At 37.1% G+C, this 22421-nt stretch overlaps 1 protein-coding gene and 1 long non-coding RNA gene across 2 annotated transcripts; both read right to left on the bottom strand.

Annotated features, from left to right (window-relative positions):
- Positions 1-8184: 8184 nt before the first annotated feature.
- LOC121372299 lies at positions 8185-10410 on the bottom strand. Its single transcript, XR_005957915.1, has 2 exons — positions 9521-10410; positions 8185-8503 (listed from the first exon to the last, which is right to left on the bottom strand). It is a non-coding gene; the product is annotated as an uncharacterized LOC121372299 (long non-coding RNA).
- Positions 10411-13684: 3274 nt separating this feature from the next.
- LOC121371180 (transmembrane protein 179-like) lies at positions 13685-22057 on the bottom strand. Its single transcript, XM_041496886.1, has 4 exons — positions 21730-22057; positions 20806-20943; positions 20180-20267; positions 13685-18066 (listed from the first exon to the last, which is right to left on the bottom strand). The coding sequence occupies exons 1-4, from the start codon at positions 22023-22025 to the stop codon at positions 17902-17904; spliced, it is 687 nt and encodes a 228-aa protein (XP_041352820.1). The 5' UTR covers positions 22026-22057; the 3' UTR covers positions 13685-17901.
- Positions 22058-22421: the final 364 nt, after the last annotated feature.

Genomic DNA, 22421 nt, shown 5'->3' with positions numbered 1-22421 from the left:
TTATATATCAATGATCAATCTGGTAATATCTTCTGGTAAACAAATAGGACACTTGTTAATATTTTTCTGAATTTTACAACTGCCCCCTTTTAGGTATGTGTCCTGAGACATACATTTTATACACAGTTTTTTTTACAAAGTATGATTTGCCTGTTAATCTTATCAGACATGCCATGTCTTACACATAACATTTGAGTCCTTTCTCTTGTACTGATTGGAAGTCATCATTGTACATTATCATTCAATCATGTAAAATTACTTGCTATAAAAGTGGGAACCTCATGTGTTATTTTCCCAAAAATTATAGCATAGTCTTATTAAACCTCTAGCAAGCAAACAGAAGACTCTTGGCAGATCTGCAGGATTCCATGCTTTTGCGAATCTCAGATTTTGGATCAGATTATCAGTTGGAATCCCAAAATATTTACATCATGTTTACAATTCGGCAAAATATATATATATTTTGTTAAAATCCTAAATTCAGTGCCTGAATATGATGTTCATTCCTTTAAGATATAATTTATATTAGTTACACTTTGTGGTCTTACAATAGTATATACCAAGTGATGTATGATTGAAAACACCCATAACTAATGGGACGGGACGTAGCCAAGTGGTAAAACGCTCTCTTGATACGCGGTCGGTTTGGGATCGATCCCTGTTGGTGGGCCCATATAGTCTATTTCTTGTTCCAGCCTGTGCACCACAACTGGTGTGGTATGTGGTATGTGCTATCCTGTATTTGGGATGGTGCATATAAAAGATCCCTTCCTACTAATGGAAATTTTTTAGACCAGCCTTGGTGGTGTCATGGTTAAGCCATCAGACATAAGTCTGGTAGGTACAGGGTTCGTAGCCCGGTACCGGCTCCCACCCAGGGCGAGTTTTAACAACTCAATGGGTAGGTGTAAGACCACTACACCCTCTTTTCTTTCTCTAACAACTAACCCACTGTCCTGGACAAAGAGCCCAGATAGCTGAGGTGTGTGCCCAGGATAGTGTGCTTGAACCTTAATTGGAAAATAAAAGATCCCTTGCTACTAATGGAATAATGTAGTGGGTTTACTCTCTGAGACTACATGTCAAAATTATCAAATGTTTGACAACCAGTAGCCGATGATTAATAAATCAATGTGCTCAAGAGATGTCGTTAAACTAAACTAATATAAATGGAACTTGGTTTTAATTCTCTGTTTATGGTTTGTTAGTGTATATTCAACATACCAAGTGGGTTTACTGTGACTCATATTTAGCATTGTATTTACATGTTGAAATATTTAGAATAGATTTCTTTTAATGAAGATCTTATGGGTGTAACATACATTTTGGTGGTTATGGGTCAATTTGTTTTAAAATAAATCAAAACAGTCTAGTACTTCCTACATGATAGTCCGTTTATGTTCTTCTTTATTTTGTTGTAAATAGAGAGTTTTTTAAATTTTTTGTTTTTCCAGCTTGTGATTGGAATTGGTTGTTATAAATTGTACAGTATCTACACCTCTCTTCACTTGGAAGTCTTAGGATCTAATAGTCTAATAATGAAATTTTAGCTTATTTGATAATACAGTGAAACCTATACAAACCAGACCATGAACAAACCGGAATCCTGTCAAAACCAGCCAAATTTTCTGGTCCTGAATTTTCTAAATTCTAAAATGCGACCCACTGTTTTTGTGTAATCCATAAATGGTTTACAAGGTATGCTAATTTTCAATTCTTAGAGGCCTAGGCTGGTTTATGTGAGTTACACAAAAATAAAATGGGTTATCTCAACTTGTTTTTGTGTAATCCATAAATGGTTTGTGGTCATTTTCAATTCTTAGAGGCCTAGGCTGGTTTATGTGAGTTACACAAAAATAAAATGGGTTATCTCAACTTGTTTTTGCGTAATCCATAAATGGTTTACAAGGTATGCTAATTTTCGATTCTTGGAGGCCTAGGCTGGTTTAGGTCCATAGTTTTCAACATTTTCACAAGTGTACAAAGAGTACACTTTTGACAATGTTGATCGACATTTTTCACTTTCAAAAGAAGTGTACGCTGGCCCGTAAAACACACACATACACACACACACACACACACACACCCGCATACAGTTTGTACGTTCGTGAAAATGTTGAAAATTATGGACGGCCCCTTAGGGTATTTTGAGGACACCTGTTAATATTGGATTTGTTCAAATATTATGGTAAATGAAATTTAGAGTAAATTTTATATGCAAAAAAAAGAAAGAAAAGAAGCCTGCAGTATAATGTTTTTTTATATACAAATCATTTAACATAGTGAATTACTTTCATATATGCATTATTTGTTATTGTCTGTTATATGCTTTTAAATGTACAGAGATCTGGTTATAATTTAAAGTATGAAATAATATTTGTGGGGTTTTTATGTGATGACTACTTGTATACATGTTTGTTGTTTCTCTGTAATAACACAGCCTGTGTGTCGTCTTGGGATTCTAGTCATAGACATAAATACATGTTTTACGTGTCTGTTTTGTTACATGGCTAAGACGATTTCTCTGAGTAAAAACGATTTTCACTGTTATTGTTTTGTTCTTTTTATACACAATAATTAAATACACTAACTCTTTCAAATGTTTAATTACAGTGGGAAATAGATTTATTGAGCTAAACTTTTAAATGCTTCATTACAGTCGAAAATAGAATACTTTTTGAATTTATTGAGCTAAAATACTGAACATTTATTTTCGTTTCTAAATATGATTATTTTTGGTTTTATTTACCGTTTTGTATGATATGCCTTGCTAGTCTTATTCCAGACACAATGTTTAATACAAACAGTCATTCTGTTCATTTGTCAGTTGTGCAGTTTAAAATTCACTCATAATGATACTTCTATTCGGTTATGTAGTGAAGCATTATGTTCTAAAATTAAAAGTCATACTTAAAGATCACCAAAGCTTAATACATGTACATGTATTCTTTACTGTTCTGATTTTTGGACACATGATGCATAGCACACCAGTACCAGGTAGTCGGCTGGCCAGTTTGTAAATATACTCTTCAAAAAAAGAAACGCAAAAGGGTACAAATGGGTTATAACTCCGATTTTATGTTTCCTACCGGTTCATGCTTTGTGAATATAAGGTCATTGCATGTCCCAAACACATTCCCACGGTTACATTCGATAAAACGCAGCTACTGTACAATAAAGTTCCAAAATGTGAATATTCGCAAAAACGCAGCCACGTGCAAACCATGTCACCACTGCACGTGCGTTGTCTGCAAGTGCAACATGAACACCGACAGTATAAAAGTGCAGGGTGTTCACTTGCCTGGCGAATCCAGAACGGCCATTGCCAGGGCATTCCATGTGTCCCCAAGCACCATCTCCAGACTGTGGGACCGTTACCAGCAACATGGATCAACACGTGACCTCCCTAGATCCGGTCGACCACGGGTCACTACCTCCAGGCAGGACCGCTACATCCGGGTACGCCACCTTCGGGAACGATTGACTACTGCCACCTCCACAGCCGCAGCAATACCAGGTTTGCGCAGGATATCCGACCAGACCGTACGGAACCGCCTACGTGAGGTAGGACTTCGTGCCAGACGTCCAGTTCGAGGTGTCATCTTAACACCACAACACCGTCGACTCCGACTGCAGTGGTGCCAGATTCATCGACAATGGCCTCAACTGGGTTGGAGACAGGTGTGGTTCAGTGACGAGTCCCGATTTCTGCTCCGACGTCATGATGGAAGATGTCGCGTGTATAGGCGTCGTGGTGAACGTTATGCGGCAAACTGCGTGCAGGAAGTGGACAGATTCGGCGGGGGTAGTGTCATGGTGTGGGCAGCCATCTCACACACTGGCAGAACTGACCTGGTCCACGTGCAGGGCAACCTGAATGCACAGGGCTACATTGACCAGATCCTCCGGCCACACATCGTTCCAGTTATGGCCAACGCCAACGCAGTGTTCCAACATGACAACGCCAGGCCTCACACAGCACGTCTCACAACGGCTTTCCTACAGAACAACAACATTAATGTCCTTCCTTGGCCATCGATATCACCGGATTTGAACCCAATTGAGCATCTATGGGACGAGTTGGACCGACGCCTCCGACAGCGACAACCACAGCCCCAGACCCTGCCCGAGCTGGCAGCAGCCTTGCAGGCCGAGTGGGCCACCATCCCCCGGGACGTCATCCGTACTCTGGTTGCTTCAATGGGCAGGCGGTGCCAGGCAGTTGTCAACACACGCGGAGGCCACACCCGGTATTGACTCCAGATGACCTTGACCTTGGTGGTGTGTCCTATCACTTATTCACAATGGACTAGAGTGAATTGTGAACAATCCTGCAACATTTGGTAATTATCGGACTCACCATTCAATAATTAAATCAATTCTCCAAATGTTACGACAATGTGGTTTTGCGTTTCTTCTTTTGAAGAGTATATAATCCACATAAGCGAACAACTGGCTATTAGGTAAAGTTCATGTGAACCAACTCGTGGTAACTAAGATTTTGAAATATTCTTCCCTAGTAATTTATTTAAGTCTACTGAATACATTTATTTAATTGTTAACGACACCCCAGCATAGATCACATAGGAGTTGTGTTGGCTTAATACACTAAGAGTGTCCATTTGACAAATGTGAACTCCACTTTTTCAAACATGGCTCCATAGACCAGATTTTATTTAATAAAAATACATTTCATTTCGTCTACAACTAAGAAATGAGGGTACCGGTATTATTGTTTTCAAAATTAGTTTTTAAATGTGAACCATGCATTCAGTTTTGTTTTTCATATGACACTTGATTGCGAGTGTTCTTATATTGATGAACTAATTTTGTGTGCTGTTTGACAGATTATCCATATATGAACTTGATACCACTGTCATCTCAAAGGATTGTATAGTTTTGCCTACACACATTGACTTCAATTCCTCGCGGAATGCTCTTCCACTCAGGTAAAAAGACAAAAACGTTATGGAATTATTGGTGTACATTAGAATATTAAATATTGCCCACAACAAACGAGTTGTTTCCGAGTTGAAAGGATCTCCAGCAGTTGTTTGTTTTCCAGATAAAATAAGGTATATCGATATTGGTGTTGTACAAACCAGAAAAACAAAATTCAGTGTCAGAAGAATAGTTGTCATTGAAGACACTTGTGTTTTTCTTTGCCTTGTATCATCAGTCGTAAGTTTCTTCAAATCACGAAAATTGGAAGTTAATTTATAGATTATCATTCCATTACCAGATAATTGTACTACCATGGGCATTAAAGAAAAGAGGCAGAAATCTAACCAAGGGAACACGTTGTATACAAACACAGCATAGTTTCCGTGAATATCTTTGCAAGCAAACGTCGTAGTATTTCCACTTGTGGTCTCTTCAATGTGTAGTCCAAACAGAAAATGACAATACATGAATGCCAAGCACGTGGCTACTACACCAATAGACACATTTGATTTTCTTCTAGTGACTATGCTTCTGACCTTGCACGGCCAGTACACGGACACTACACGTTCTATGGTCATGCCAACCAGCATCCACGCGGACATCGACAGTGACCAGTAGAGCAGCCAAGGATGAAGTTTACAAATGGCAACGTGCGAGTCGCGTATGTCCTTACTAAAAAGATGAATAATCCAGAATCTTCCCAGTCCAGCACACAACGCAACAGTGTTCATAATGGAAAGAGTAATTAAATAAGAAGTTATGGGCAACTTAACCAGAGATACTCGTGTAAGAACTAGCAATGACATGCTGTTTCCAACCACTCCACAAAGTATCAAGACTGCAGGGCAAATCTGCCAGATTAGAAGAATGTATGTCTCCATGCTAGATTTTATCTAAAAAGCGACTGCAGTACTGCTATCCAAAGGAGTGTATGTTTGTAATATTGCACAAATTAACCACGATTCTTGAGAACAAAATACAACCTTTTCGTTGATTTCTTCCACATCTCTACGTAAGTGAAGTTGCTCACAAATCGGAAAATATACTGAAGGTCCATTTGTAGTGTTGGTCACTTGGCAAGTTTGCAATGTCATCCATTTTATTAAAACTTATTCCGTGATTTTTAAAACACCTGAAAATGTTTGCCATTAGACATGTCAAATCTGAGCTTGTGTTAAGATGTGTTGGCTTGGAGAAGATGGGGTCATTTCAAAACATTAATTTTTATTAGTCACAATAGGGTACATTTTGTTACAGCTGGTGCATTGCGTTGACATTAATTAGTTACCTGGTATACAGTGTTAATATTTTGTCCTTATATTTGATTATGACAACGTGCATGTTTGGTTATTGAAATAAACACAATGTGCATCCTTTTGGAATAGGTCTCCATTGACACTAGCGAAAGGGTTTGTTTCGTTTGAGGTTTTGCACTAACATCCAGGAAAACACGAAATGGGAACACCAAATAAGAAGGGGATCATATTCACTTGTACTTGTGTCATGTTCCGGCTTTCAGCACTACACGTGTATTTATACAAACCACAAACGAGACACGAACTCGCTCCATCAGTCTCAATATCGAATTGTGTTGGCGTTCAACTGCTTCAGCTTACGCCATTTTAAGTCGTTGGGGGACAGTAGAATTCCAGTATTCAGTTTAAGATTATACTCTGTGGATATTCTGTACATTTCTTAATATGAATATTTTGCTACATTACGTTCTGATATCGTTGTGAAGTGGATGTGTATATGGCAGTCGAAGTGACGAAATTCGTTTTGTATTGTACCACTCGTCCAAGTGGTCGTACCAAGTGGTGATTTGATTGGTGCTTGATCCTGATGGGGGTCTTCAAGTGCTACTTGTCAAATGTAGACTAACTGGTCGTGTAGAGCAATATACTTTTATATGTAACGACTTCAACATTTTATTTCTGTTATAGTCTTAAGGTATTCCAAGACAAACAACAAATCAGTCTTAATGGTATTTAGGGTGTGTGTGTGTGTGTGTGTGTGTGTGTGTGTGTGTGTGTGTGTGTGTAAGTTGAGGCTTGGTCTTAAAATATCAAGTAAGTCATTTACAGAACGTGGAGATGATGAAAATAGTTGACATACTTTGCAGCAACCAGTTTGTAGACCTCCTTATGGAAAGACATTACTTATATACGTGCGATCAGAATACACTGACTTCCAATTTCTATCAGTAGATCTAACCAAATCTAATGTTATTGCGTGTCGGGCTGACTTTTTATCTGACCAGTCAAAACACTGCTGGAATTTTAAAAAAATAGCTATGCCTGGCTTAACGCATTTGAATTGTGATTGGTAGATATCGGGATCCAAATTCATAAAACATCGTAACTATAGGTTTACGATTTGCAACCGTACGCGTATGAGAAAACTACATTAAATATTACGGAATAGGTACTACTAACACGAAAGAAAATTATGTACGTATATTTCAAACTCTAATTATAAGGATTGTTTTGGGGGGTGGGGGGGTGGGGGGAGTATTGTGGCTTCAGTTGCCAAGTTTTGCACATTTTGTAAAGGTAAATTACGATTAAAAACTACTATACCTGTAGTTGTAATTACAAACAGTACCAATATAATGTTTAATAATATTGTTCGAAATATACTTGAATCACTTTCTTCAGTCCTTACCGCGACCCATCTTTCATACTGACTTGATTTTTCGCTTACAACAGATAGTAAATACTTGTAAAGGTCCGAATGCTTTACTGTAAACGTAAAATAAAAAAAGTTACGTTTTGTGAATTTGACTTTCCGTGCTTATTATATAAAAATGTTAAAGAGTCTAGACTGTTTTATAAGCATGGGAATTGGAAACTAAATGACATTGGTTGATGTCAAATCTTACCAATGGAGACCAAGGCAGATTGTCAGTAAGATCCGATTTGTATAAGATTGTTTAATGTGATACCCATGTTAATAGCACACAACATACAGTTTCTTTTTTTAGTTTTAAATAAGTATTGAATTTTTTACGATCGTACAAACCGTACGCGGGGGGAGGGGGTTAAGGAACCAACGTACACTTTTTTTGAAAATGAAAAATGTCGATCAACATTTTTCATTTGGGGATGTACACTTTTAGGGTGGGGGTGGTCAAAAGTGTACGGCTTGTACGCTCGTGAAAATGTTGAAAATTATGGACGGCCCTAATTGATTATGTATCAAATCAATCAAATTTCATTTTAAAGAAAATAAAAATAGTACTTTTGGCAGTATAACATTTTAATTGTAAAACGCACACATCCAGTTCATTAATTCATGAATCGAACTGACATTTACAGAACTTTTGTTAATGAAAATGTATCTTTAAAGTCCATAATAGATATGAACATTATTCAAGTGGTTGAAAATCCAAGCCGTAATTTTTGTCGTAAATTAGTTTCTTGTCCTTGAGTTTTATTCCCCATGTTGCATCACCATGGGCAACAGAAGCCCGAGGGTCGTTGGAATCTACGAAACCAATACCTTCAGCTGCCGCCATCATTCCTGCGACTCGGGAGACCATTCGAGCCGTTACGGAGACCTGCAACAAGTAACCGTAAAACAGTGTTCGTAAAACAGCGACTCATTTTAAGATCGTTTGATTAGTTTCTGAAGTACGTAGTAGCTGAGCTGATACAAATATCAGGACAATCTGTTTAAAATTAGCTCTAATAGTGGAGCTACTTTTAATTAGATTGATACCAGGATGTCCATTGGTTTGCAAAAAAATATGCAAGAAGTCCTATGTGGTGTTTAATTTAATAGTGATAAAGCTGTTTGGCCGAAACTGAGGGCATTGAAAGGTTTTATGATAGATATTTGGAGGCTATATCTACTGAATACAATGCATCACTGACCAAAATGATGCATGATGCTGTTCCATAGTTTGAACTTTTCATCTCTTTAAAACCCTTTCAACTTTTTCCATCTTTTTAGGTAAAGTGACGGACTTGATAGTTGTGGTGGCAATACATGTATTCATATCAGGTGTCACCGGTGCGGCAAGATATGCCCACCCTTTGCGAATACCTCATATTGTCACTGTTTTAACGGTGATTCATGAGTGCATGTCATCAATGAGCTTTGGTTATGGATATCTACGTGTCTTCCATTCAGTGTTTATCAGTAATGTAATTTTGGTCTGGAACCGTGAATAGACATAATAATGATAGAAGCTATACGTATTGCAATTAGTTTAACCATAAGCTGTACGTAGAAAGACATAACTGTTTTTACAAATTGCTTTGATATTCAAACATATTTCCCTGAAATTATAGGTAGTCCTGAAAAACGATGAAAAATTATTTTAAACAAGAAAAAAAGACAAATTATTTGACCATTTATTATTGATGTATTCTGTCATTCATAAATATGTTTTGAGTGGCTTTTGAAATACATATTTGAAAATTACATATTATATGTATTGTATTTTGAAAGATGAGACGTATAAAATATGCATAGACGTTTATACAATATGCAGTACTTATAGTGCTTACAATCGTCAGTAGGCCTACTTGTAAATAAAACAGTTAATAAAATTCATTCAGTTCATACTTACCTGTAATTGTTTTTTGTCCATATTTCACATATGATTATTTTAAAATAGTTTCGTACTAACTTGCCGTTTGTAAAAGCTATGCTTCAGTGCTAGTTTTGTTCGGTGTGTAAATGTGAATGGCTAGTGGTCGTAGTAATGATAATCATACATAGTTCTACTTTTCAGCGTAGAAGCGGCGCATAAAGAGCGGGGCCAGGGGACGCGGAACATGGGGGAAATGTGCCCCACCCCCCCCCCCCCCCCACCCCCCACACACACTGTTCCTTGTTACTGTGCTCAGAAGGCTATAAATGCTATATTTTAACACCTGGAATCTAAAGGTTTCTCGATGTAATATGCCAAAGAATCCCCTACCCTACCAGGTTCAGGCCCTTAAATACATGCATTTTAGGGTGTGTGTGTGTGTGTGTTTTACCCCCCCCCCCCCCCCCGACCATCGAACTGTCAACACCTACCCTCTTTCAAATGTACTCTGTGAGCTGCGGGATCACTGGTTACTGGCATGGGACGTGGGGGGGGGGGGGACAAGGGGGCATGTCCCCCACTTTGTAGCAGCAGCGATGGTTTTTATATATTTATACATGTACATGTATTTATATGTGTGTGTGCACACGTTTTGGCACCTTCTTATATGCCCGTGCTGGTTTTATTTCAGAGTTCGGGCAGGACTGATATTTCATAGACACGTATTAAAAGATACATATGCATTGTCGTTATTACATTTTACAATAACATTGTTTCAGTATGTTATCTTGTCTTGTGTTTGGGGTTTTATTTGGGTCGTTCCAGAATGAAAAACATTGGCGATGCTATAGACATGACGGAAGCAAATGATCAGGGGCGTAGGCTAGGGGGACGGAACACCCCACCCCCACCCCACCCCCGCTGAAGCAAATGGTCCGCATTCAGAATTAAAACATACAGGTTTATACATATGGAGTTTCTGGTGGTGCAAAAACTAAATAGAAAAATGTCCACTTGGTTCATATTCGAACCCCACCAGGTCCAGATACGCTACGCCCCTGATGATCATTGGGTGGGGGGGTCTGAAGTAGAGGGCGCGCAGTTCCCCAAGTAAATTTTTTCATAAATCCAGGTTAATGCAATACTTTTTAAATACGTTTGACAATGTATAATTTCTGTATACACGCTGTATGTACGCTGAATGTATAGGCACCACAGCCATACACCAAATTCACAAATGTCATAACTATCATCTATTGTTGTGATTTCGTCCACAAAAGCAAAACGTAATAAATACTGTACCTTTACACGTCTATTAAATATCCAAGCGCAGATCCAGTGGCGGGGGCTTTCACCCCTCCCCAAACTCCAAAATGCCCCAAAAGTAATGGCGTTTAAGTTAACAAATGCATGTTTTAAATTACGAATGGAGTCGTAATCTAATGTGGATGGGCACTGCACTGCCGCAGAAGGCACCTATGCAACTACACATTCTACGTGCAAATAGAACATTCCCCTATAAGGACCGGGATGGGCCCACCCCTCCCCCACATGAAGACGAAAATGTAAGGTGGGTTTTTATTTCAGCTGCCCCCCCCCCCCCCCCCCCACCATCCCCATCTCTTTTATATCTGGATTTGTGTCCCCACAATTACGGTTTCTATGTGCCTGAGAATAGTATAAGGGCCTACTTTCCGTATCCTTGACGACGTTACGGCCTTGTCACGTGATCATGACCCGGCCCTGACATTCTTAGACTGGCCCTGACCTACTTAGACTGTCCTTGACCTACTTAGAGGACAGTGACTTTGGTGTGCAGGTGCGTGTCACTCTTAGCTTGACGAGGACAACGATCGCCCATAGTGGATACCTGTCGTAACCTTGGCCCTATTAAAGAGGTGTGCAATATCCGCCCACTCGGACTTATTTAGTAGGGCCGTGTGCAACGCCCCCGCCCTAGCCCCAACCAAGGCTCGTCCCGACCCGTCGACTTAGTCCAGTCCGTGAGCTACATCATGCACATAGGACATACTGATATATACTAAAACGCAAAAGAAACGCAGGTCCTGAAAATGCGAAAGAATTGCACTTTGTAAAGCAGTATCTTTGGTGGAATTGAACCTCATCTGTGTTAAAGGACATGGCACACACCCACACCGCAGTCCCACCTGCGTGTCAATTTCATTACCTGTGTGACGTCACGAATTCTCAAAACACGTTGTTTGCACGTGCTGGATCATCCGTATCATGAATCCAGTGCAAACACACTCATTGAAATGCTTATAAAGCCTACACACCTGGATTTAATCGCATAAATTCAATTTGAGTAGTGACAGACAACAGAATCACATTTTAAAAATGCCGCGACTGACGCAACTCCAGCGAGGGATGGCCATCGGGATGTTGCAAGCCGGACAGACCCGTACTGCTGTAGCCAGACAATTGGGATGTCATGTTTCGACAATCGCACGCCTTTCTCAACGTCACCAAATCACTGGATCTGTGAACGATCGACCACGCACCGGCCGCCCGAGGGTGACAACCGCAGCCCTAGACCGGTACATCCGGGTGACCCACCTTAGGAATCGGATGCTGCCAGCAGCTAACACCGCTCACCAGGTGCGTGGTCCACGTGGTCCAGTGTCCGCCGATACCGTCCGACGCCGTCTGAGGGCAGCAGGACTCCGTAACCGCCGTCCTTATGTGGGACCAATATTGACCCCTCGGCACCGCCAACAACGTCAACAGTGGGCGCAACAACATCAAAGATGGCGACGTGGCCAGTGGCAACAAGTTCTGTTTACTGATGAGAGCCGTTACAATGTTTCCAACGCTGATGGCCGAATCCGAGTATGGCGACGTCGACATGAACGTTACTCCGACTGCTGCGTTCTGCAGGCCGACCGATGGGGCGGGGGTAGTGTGATGGTGTGGGGTGGGTTCTCATTCAACCACAGAACACAACTTCATGTGTTCAGACAACGCGTTAATGCCGCCGTGTACCAAAATGACGTCATCAACAATCACGTCGTTCCCTTCTTTGCCGCTCACCCACGTGTGCGCTTGCTGCAGCAAGACAATGCCAGGCCGCACACTGCCAGGGCAACACAGGCGTTGCTGGCTCAGCACAACATCCCAACGTTGCCGTGGCCAGCCTTATCACCGGACATGGCGCCTATCGAACACGTCTGGGATGAAATCGGACGTCGCCTTCAGGCTCGCGGACAACCTCAGAATATGCAGGCGCTGGAGGCAGCATTGGTCCATGAATGGAACTCACTCCCTCAGGCATTCTTTCAACGGCTTGTCAACTCAATGAGGAGACGTTGCACTGCCTGTTTGAATGCCCAGGGTGGTCACACGCGATACTGACTTTGACAATGCTACAGGTCGTCTCTTTCACATTTTTAACATGGACCCCCACCCTACTTTATGACATGAAACAATAGCCAAAAAGGAATTCAATCAAAAATTTCCAACACCAATGTGTGCCGAATTGGTGTAGCTCCAAAATAAATGTTGAAATCTTCATTTCGTTTTGTTTTTTTAATATTTTATATCCAATTTAATGAGAACCTGCGTTTCTTTTGCGTTTTAGTATAGACTGTGTCAATAGTGTTTGACGTTGAAAACGTCCTCCACAATAGCCATAATTCCGTTTGGTTCGAGTTCTTCATCGTTTCTCAGTATGTTTGTTGTAGTATGTAGAGCGCGACAATCGATGTCTGTGGGATGGTGCATATAAAAGATCCCTGGCTACTAATGGGAAAATGTAGCAGATTTCCTCTCTATGACCGTGTCAAAATGACTGTTTGGCATCCAGTAGCTGGTGATTAATAAACCAATGTGCTCTAGTGGTTTCGTTAAACAAAACAAACAAAAACAAGCAATCGTAATTAAAGTTCAATACAGATCTGCTTTTTTCACCCAATGGCCAAACGTGGAGGAAACTTATTTTCTTTATTTTCTAGAAGTCCTGACATGGTGAGATTCAGTACAATTAATGGTAGGCTGGGCTAGAAGTCATATAGTAGAAGTATGAGTGAAAGACAAGTGGATTTTTAAAAAAAAAAAAATTCATTAGAATTAGGGGTAGGGGAGAGAGAGAGACATAATTTGGTACCTTCAACCTAAGTGCTTAAGCCTCTCCATTACAACACTTGCTAAATGACGTGAAAATTAAAAAGAAACTATAGTCGGTTGGAATAAATATATTTTATTTAACATAAATAGAATAGCAAATTTGTTTCAAATATATAAATCTAACTGAAATATTAAAATATGTACATTTTTATTACCCCAACATGCACTTATAAGCAGGGAAATAAAAAAAATTATTTCTCAATGAGAAAATATATGACCAGCCATTTAAACTGATTCAGTGTCTCTCATAGATGTTCATCTCACTGCATGTTAAACAATTTAATTAATTAAAACATTTAAATTATTTTTTTAAAGATATAAAACTATGATGTAAAATTCATTATTAATGTAGTTCTTTTATGAATTAATAATAATTATTTTATTTAATTCTTTTTTTAAACATGTATTGAGATGAACATATAAAACAAGTGTCATTCATCTAGGACTTACAGTTTGTGAAAACTGAAGCTAAACATGAAAATATAACCAAGCTAAATGCAAAATTTGACAATGTTGTCATCGGAACAGTAATACATAGAATTAGATTTTGCCTTTTGACCCCAGTCAATGTGAGACAATAAAACAAAAACAAATCATGTTATATCATTTTAACAAATCCTCGTATTGAGAGGCACTAAACTGGACGAGATTCTAGTAGCGTCTGCCAAATCCTCATACTGACTGTGCTTTACTTTGCCAGAACAAATGCATTACTAATCATATTCTCTTAAACATTAGGCAAATTTGAGTAATCATGTCCTGATGATCGATTATGCTCGAAAACTATCGGTTTGGTGCTACTGATGTGATGATTGATTATAAAAAAACATACTAGTATTCGATTGTGTGAGAAAATTTTAATTATTATAACTCCAGTTTAGGTGTGTTTATTTCCATGTGTTCATAAAGAGAAAAAAAACCAGAATAAAAAAATATATATATATATATATATATATATATATATATATATATATATATATATATATGTATTTATTAAAGGCAGTGACGTAGCATGAGCGGGGCCACCAGGGTGGTTGCCCAAGACGCGAAATTCTGGACTGGTGGAAAAAACTTGGGGAGTGCTAATGGTCCACTGGTTAGGGGACGCAATACTTGCCTTGCCCCGGGTGCTGGCAAGCCACACTATGCCACTGTTTAAAGGTAATATTAGCCATTTGTATGGTTTAGATCCCGATGAACCTCACAATGGGTGCATGGTCCTTATTATTCAAATCCTTCTCATATTCATATACTTCTAACCAATTGTCTAATTGAAAGTTGATCCACTCGTGCCAACCAATTTTAACCGATTCCAAACACTAGGTTTGAGGACATTTTGTTAGGGGTTTGTACAAGAATGTTTGTAAACAAAAGCACCAACCCATACCCACAAGATGAGGGAATATACATTTGTGTTAAAACTGAATAAAATATTTATAATTTTGAATATCCTACACCATATAAGTTAATAAAGGACATGATAATTGTGAAACTGTGTTATGTACACACATGCATATGATATACGTATAGTATTATAGGCAAGAGTACGTGACATAATAAGTAAGTACATGTATGTGTGGTTGTTATAACTATTGGTATTCTCAAAACAACTAGGAACAAAACTGGAATCATTTTCACTAGAATATCAATTGTAGAAAATACAAGTCAATATGTTTTATAAGTGCCATAAAATTGTGAGAAAAAAATACATGTACTTAACTTGGTAAAAGATGGAATATGTGCCTTTATTAGTTTAACAAACTTCTGATTAGCATAAATTATTATAATAATACACAATAAATACACAGAATGTATAATTAAAAACATAGCCATTGTAGAGAAATCCAGTGAAAATATATTATTTTCATTACACAATTAACAAAATAATTATGAAATCACTCCAATGGTGACACTAAAACTGAGATTCGCACAATAATAAAAGAGAACAATTTATGACCCGATCATGGCAGAAATTTCCTGTATTCAGCTGTACTAAGGTCATGGCTCAACTTATTAAAAAGTTTCTGTGCGCAAGTTTATCAATACAATGCAGTTACATAGTACCTATTCCATATACAGGATTCCGCGCACAGGTATTCAGTGCGCTGGAAAAAAGTCGATCAATGAGCCATTTTTCCATGCACAAGTTTTTCAGCGCAGTGATGTTGTATCGTGAAGCATTTACTTTTGGCAAATTTTCTATAGTACAAATGTATTCCACTTGAAAAAATGCAGATATGTAAACATGCCCTATAAAACATGTGCTGAACTGTGTTAATCGAAAGCGGGCCTAAGAAAGGAAAGAAAACAAATGTTTGTTTAAAAATTAAGCTGTCAGGGCCCCATTCCACAAAGCTATCATAACACTAAGATCACCTTAGCTTCTAAGATCACTTTGTGGAACAGGGCCCTGGTGTCTGACATTCAGTATAGAGTGTAAAGGAGAAACACACTAATAAAATATGGGCTACTTTTACCAAACCTGAACAAGAGGTCTTTTCTAAGTCTTTTCCTATATATTGGATAATACAGACCATAGCATTTGACATATCAGTCATGGAACATTGGTTGGAATTTGAAAATACAGTGAGTCCACTTAGTCCCATCTCACCTCAGATTAACCCAACCACTGAATTACATCCCATCCATTGTTGAAATATCATAGCTTTACAAATAGTCTTAGTAAACTTAAAGGTGCATAGTCACAGACAATATCTTTTCCTTTATTTATAATAATTCACAAATTTATATACCATACTAGTAGACAGATTGTGAAATTTTGAGTAAATCTATTTGATCAGACATCAGACCTAATGAAATTATAACAGCAAAATTACATGTTCATATCAACTGAACTGATACAAATATTAATTACTGTATATTTGCATTCATTTAGTAACAAAAATGTAGCCTTTATTGGTAATATTAGTATTGAAGACACACACACAAACACACACACACACACATACATGTATGTATATATATATATATAGATGTATGTATGTATATATTGATGTATGAATATCTATATATTGTATGTATGTATGTATGTATGTATACAATGATAGAAGAATTCAATTTACCTTAGTTTACTACTGAGATTAGAAATGAAATGAAACAGGATCACTTACTTATTATGCAAACCATTCATAAAATTATGTCTGTCATTAAATTCAACAATGTTTTGAGTTAAAAATAATAAATTAGGTCCACCAAACTCTGGGCAACCAACTTTATGGAATTTTCTAAAAATAAATAATAATAAAAAAAAAATCTGGGATCTGGGATTTTTGTCTCATATCTAGAATTCCAGAATTGATGCAAAATAAAAAAAATTCAAATTCACAATCAACCATTTTTTAAAATTAATTTCAACATTCTCCGAATGAAATATTTTAATATTCTCCAAATTAAATATTTTTTATCTCTCATTTTATTGGTTGCTGTTATTTTGTAAATATTGGTCACAAATTTAATTTTTGTACACTTTTCATATTGTTTTAGAAAATGGCACTTTGAAACACTTTTAAATTATTTTTTTACAAAAATTAGTTTGTACACTTAAAAATGAAAGTATCAGAAAATTCTGGAATTTGTTTTTCATTAGGTTGGTTGCCCTGCAAGCTGCACATGATGTAGGTATTAAAAGGCATCCACAAATTTAACCATACCAAGATTTTCACAACACTGAAAACAAGCCTAAGATCAGTCAGCCATTTTTTCACTAAGCTGAGCAAACTACTTTGACCGGTTGCTGCATTTGGTTTAACATGTAGCGTAAAAACCAGTGTAGCAAGCCATCTTCAGTGGGGGTTTTCATGTACACAATTGTATTGCAATCCTTTATCAATCCCACAAGAATATTACTACTTGTGAATCCTCAGGGTGGTCACACAAGACACTAATTTTTAACATTCCAAAGATAAAGCCTATATTTGTAAGTTGTCTTTACAGAAAGGTTAAAGGATACAGCTGTATATGTATGATTGAAGGCATATTTTGGATGTGTTCTTTTTATAGTGTGTTTTGTCCTTCAAACACAGTTATAATCCAGGGTGTCTTTTATACACAGTGACTGATATACAGAATGTATTTTATACACAGTGGTTGTTATACAAGATACATGTATCATTGACAGAAAGTTCAGCTGCAGAAATGTGCTGGTTCTTCGTGTGATCAGACAGCCCAAATTCAAGGTATTTTAGCACTAATCACAAACATTGATATGTTCAGCTGTGGACAGCCAGACTGAGGCTTGTAACCATGGAGACATCTCAGATTTGTTCATACTGACTGGATGGCTGCCAGCGCTGGAGCAGTCTCTGCCGCTCACGGTCCATGCTGGTGAGGAAAGCCTCCTCGCGGTTGAAGGAATACATCCTGATCACTGACATCATGGACACGATGACCCAGCAAATCCATGTTGTCCACAAGCCAAACTGAAAAAATCAATGATGCCATAAAACAGGACAGGAGTTGTAACAACACCCAAATGTAAAGCAATGTCTCAAGTAACCAAGCATTCTGAGAGTACTGCTAAAGCAATACATGTCCCCTAGCAGGCCTAACAAATTTTTGTATAATCTCCTAAATTCACGGACCATACCTCCGTGAAAAATAGGTAAATCGTCATGAACATTAAACTTGATCTGCAACAATACTTGATAAAGCTCTATATAGAAAATTTTATCTCAGTGTCTTCAGGCATTGCATTAAAAAAGTATGAAAAACAAGACAGACAGAAGAACAGACACAGAAACCTATAGTCCCCTCTGGTTGGACTGGTAAGGAACTTTTAATTACACTGAAAATGGTCATAACATCAATACTGAATCTAGTCAATATCATTATCATTTGTCATTTCTATTTTTCATTTATTATTCTCAGTTGGTGACATTAGAAGTACCTAGTAGAAACTATTAGAAAGGCCTTTCTCCTTTAACATTTGTGAAGTGAACTGTTGTCAGAAACCACTCAAATCTTACAAATCTTTGCAGTGTTACCCAAGTGCTCTTTCGTTATATAGCATATTAGACTCATCCAATAACAACCTGTGGTGTAATTTTTTAATTCATAAAGAAACAGTATTAAACATCAGTTGTGCAGCCTACTAAACAATAAGCTTTATTCGATCGGAGCTCCAACAATTACTAAAAATATATATACCGAAACACACGAGGGTAATAATCTCTTTATCATATAATCTCAAGCTTATACAACGTTTTTTTGTAAACTGTACACACAAAAGTCCAGTTCACCATTACTAGATATTCAAATGACATAAGAATATGTGGCACTGTGTCTTTTTGAATGGACATGACGTCAAACTCGAATGACATCATTTTGGATATCCTTAAATCGAAATAAACTAGTGCTTAACGTTTTTGTTTTCTGAACACTGGACAGCTTTCAGTGTAAAATTGCTATTGAAATGTTTTTATTTGATAACTATGAATGCATATGTCAATTATGGAGTGTCACCCTAGTACATTTGCTTAAATGTCAATAAACCTAGTGCCGTGACCTCAATTAATTTACATTTAATTTGCAAAGTTATCAAATTCTTAAAGTATGTGATCTGAAAAATATCACATACTTTGATTGCACTGAAAATGTAAGATATTATATGATAAATATATATACATGTGTGTGTATACCGCTCAGCCTATATACATACACAGTGTTTCTGCCAGAAATAAATGTTTGGGTAAAGTGCTATGGAATTGAGTATTTACAATGTATGTGCTGAATGCAATCGCAGTCGACTGGGGGTATGGGGAAAGAAAATGGGTTAGGATTAGGGTTATAAAAATCATACAGTAATTATAAGAATCATTAATTTTGTCAAAAGGTTAACTTTAAAAAAATAATCTGCAAACAATTTTGGTATGGCACCATACCTGTTTTACCCTCTAGAAAAAACTTGTGGTAAATATTATCAATATCCTGAGATAAACCCATTTTATTTTTTAAATAAAAGAAATATCTGGGCAACCATATACAGCAGATCACATTAATACAGTTTTCCAAAAGCAGTTATATGCTTGACATCTTAGAGATAACTAGTCAGATAGTCTCCCTTGAATTTCTGTGCCATTTCAATTTTGTATCTACAATGTTTCACGAAGACCATCTCTGGAGCTGGGCGGTATTGAAATTTGAGGTTCGGTATCGATATCAGTATTTTGGGTGTGATTTACCTTGGTATTGGTACGGTATTCGGTATTGACACAATACCGAATACCGATATCGAGCAGTATTTTTGGTATACTCGGCTTTAAATGCATGCCTGAGTTGAGGCTCATACGCTAATTTCATCTAAATAAAATTAAATTTCATACACAAGGCTCTCATCTGACTTATACCCAATCCATTTTGAGTTCATTAGATATATAGTTAGTGCTTTACTAAATGGCGCGAAGCATTTCTTAATACCGAAATTTCTGTATTTTAAAATTTGCTCATAACAGCAAATCAGTGTTGACATGATACCGATATCGAACGGTGTATACAGTATACCGCCCAGCTCTAACCATCTCCATATTTACTTACTTGTGCCATCTCCATTTCTGTGTAATATTGAGATGTATCAATCTTCAGTGTTGGAGGCAAAAATATGAGATATTGCCCATCTTCACAACTAAAATAATACAATGCTGTTCTTAAACATTTGAACTAATGCATGTTATAATGACTTTTTTTCACCAGAACCACAACTAAATTAGGAATCTACCATACAGTGGTTGTGACGCCAAGACATGAGGTGCAATGGGTTTATACATGTAGGCCCTCTGTGAACCTGTTAAGATTTTACCCATCACAAAGAGTACTGATACATGAGAAGCTGTGGTAAGTGCTGTCATGTTTATATGGGAATGTGGATATAAAATATATTTTGCTGCTTTCTGGAAGGAGTAGCCTAGATGGTAACAGATGTTCTCTCTCTTTTCTTTCTTATTTTAAATTATAAAACAAATTAACAGAGAAAAAGATAATAATGGCAAAAAATAGGCAAGTTTTTTTAAAAGCCAATTTGACACATACAATGATAGTAACACATTAACATACAGTATATTGAAACTGTAAAGCTCTCTCTCTATCTCTCTCTCTCTCATGTTTATTTTATTATTAAAAAGTAATGGCACATTAAATTTTAGAACAGTTACATATTGTTATACCTTTCAATCTGCGCTTCTGGAAGAGTAAGGAGATGGCACCACTCTTTAAATCCTACACTGACTGTCAGTGCCGAAGCAAACAATATTATTGATATGACAATACACAAGATACAGGTAAGAAATGCAGCCAACCAGGAACTAAAATGTAAAAGTTTATTTTGTTTATGGACACCACTAAAATGTAAACACATGTACTAATATTAGTTTAATATACCAGGAATGACTACATATCAATAAATAAAAGGTTTTTAATAAAAGAAAGAAATATTTTTATTATAAACTATTTTGAAACCAATTTAGATAAATATAAAAATGTATTAAATAAATATAAATATGCATTAATTCCAATTTGAATTAACTAAATATAAGCTAATCTAATCTTTAATCCACATAATTAACAAATGTGTGTATTAGCATAAATTCTAACAGATGCTTAGAAAATTATACTGAACTGAGCTACTAATATATATAGCCCGAGTATTCTGACTGTAAGAGAGCTAGACAGACATTTGGACATAAATACGCTCTCATTACAGTCAGAGACCAAGCTATGTATTTTTTTTGGCAATTCCCGACAACCAAAAAGTTGGCAAAGATTTCCGCTCTAATACCACAACAATCCTATGTTAGTAACTTATAATTATTTTGTAATTTGACTATAGTCCTTCCCACCAGGAAACACTGTTTTCTTACTATAGTGTGTTATTTATTTCTGTGGTGATAGTGTTCTAAACTGCACACAAAAATAGTGCTTGTTTTGTTATTTCTAAAACACTTTAAATTTTCTTCTTACATCAAATCAAACTGAAACTACAAAAAACAGTGATCATCAATCATCATCATCATCTTCATGAAAGCTGGGAGTGGGAAGGACTATAAATAATTTCAACTTTAAGACGACTACTTGAATGTTTAGACACATACCTGTCAATTCCTCTACACAAATACATGGAATGCCATACAATATAAAAACACGAAAGCAGCATGACCACCACACCCACAAACACGGAAAAATTACAAGCACTGGATGGTCCCCAGCTGATCCCTGTTAAATAGCTTGACCCTTTTGAGGTGTTCCATGTTCCAGAAGCATATAACAAACAATTACCATTAAATTCATTCAGATTTACAGATATTGGAACAAAAATGAAAAAAGAAAATATAAATGACATAAGAAATGCTATGACTTGTCCCAAAACCATGATGTTTCCTAAACCCATGTTGACAAGATTTGACACAAACGACAACAAGGGGGAGGGAATTCTATTACGGAAGTCATCACGTATCGCTCCTCCTTCTCGGTCACGAATCCGTTTGTGTGGAAAGAACTCCAGTGACCTGTCGTGAAATGGCATGTAACCCAATGACTTTAATGTTTAAACTCCTATAAAAACTAATCCAATTGGCATTATATATATAATTGCAGTAAAAATAATAATTAAAACTGTTTTCAGCAATTAAAAATTTGTGTCCCTGTATTTTATCATTTATGAGTGAAAAGGAGACACAATTCATCATCGTTATTCAATAGTGGTTTTCAATTAGTAATATGTTTAAAAACATATACAATTATATTGGCTTAATTAGTATTATCATTGGCACTTCCAGAGTTGTCG

The sequence above is a fragment of the Gigantopelta aegis genome, chromosome 4 (genome assembly GCF_016097555.1).
Source record: "Gigantopelta aegis isolate Gae_Host chromosome 4, Gae_host_genome, whole genome shotgun sequence".
Lineage (NCBI taxonomy): Eukaryota > Metazoa > Mollusca > Gastropoda > Neomphalida > Peltospiridae > Gigantopelta > Gigantopelta aegis.
Note: the sequence above shows the minus strand (reverse complement) of the source record. Positions and strands in the feature narration are given on the sequence as shown.

What these genes read in the sequence shown, in the direction of transcription:
- LOC121371180 (XM_041496886.1), bottom strand. Translation starts at nt 22,025, where the DNA reads ATGGGTTTAGGAAACATCATGGTTTTGGGACAAGTCATAGCATTTCTT. An exon ending in TTGTGTAGAGGAATTGACAG is followed by an intron (nt 20,944 to 21,729) that starts GTATGTGTCTAA and finishes TTTACATTTTAG; the next exon opens with TTCCTGGTTGGCTGCATTTC. An exon ending in CAGAAATGGAGATGGCACAA is followed by an intron (nt 18,067 to 20,179) that starts GTAAGTAAATAT and finishes TGATTTTTTCAG; the next exon opens with TTTGGCTTGTGGACAACATG.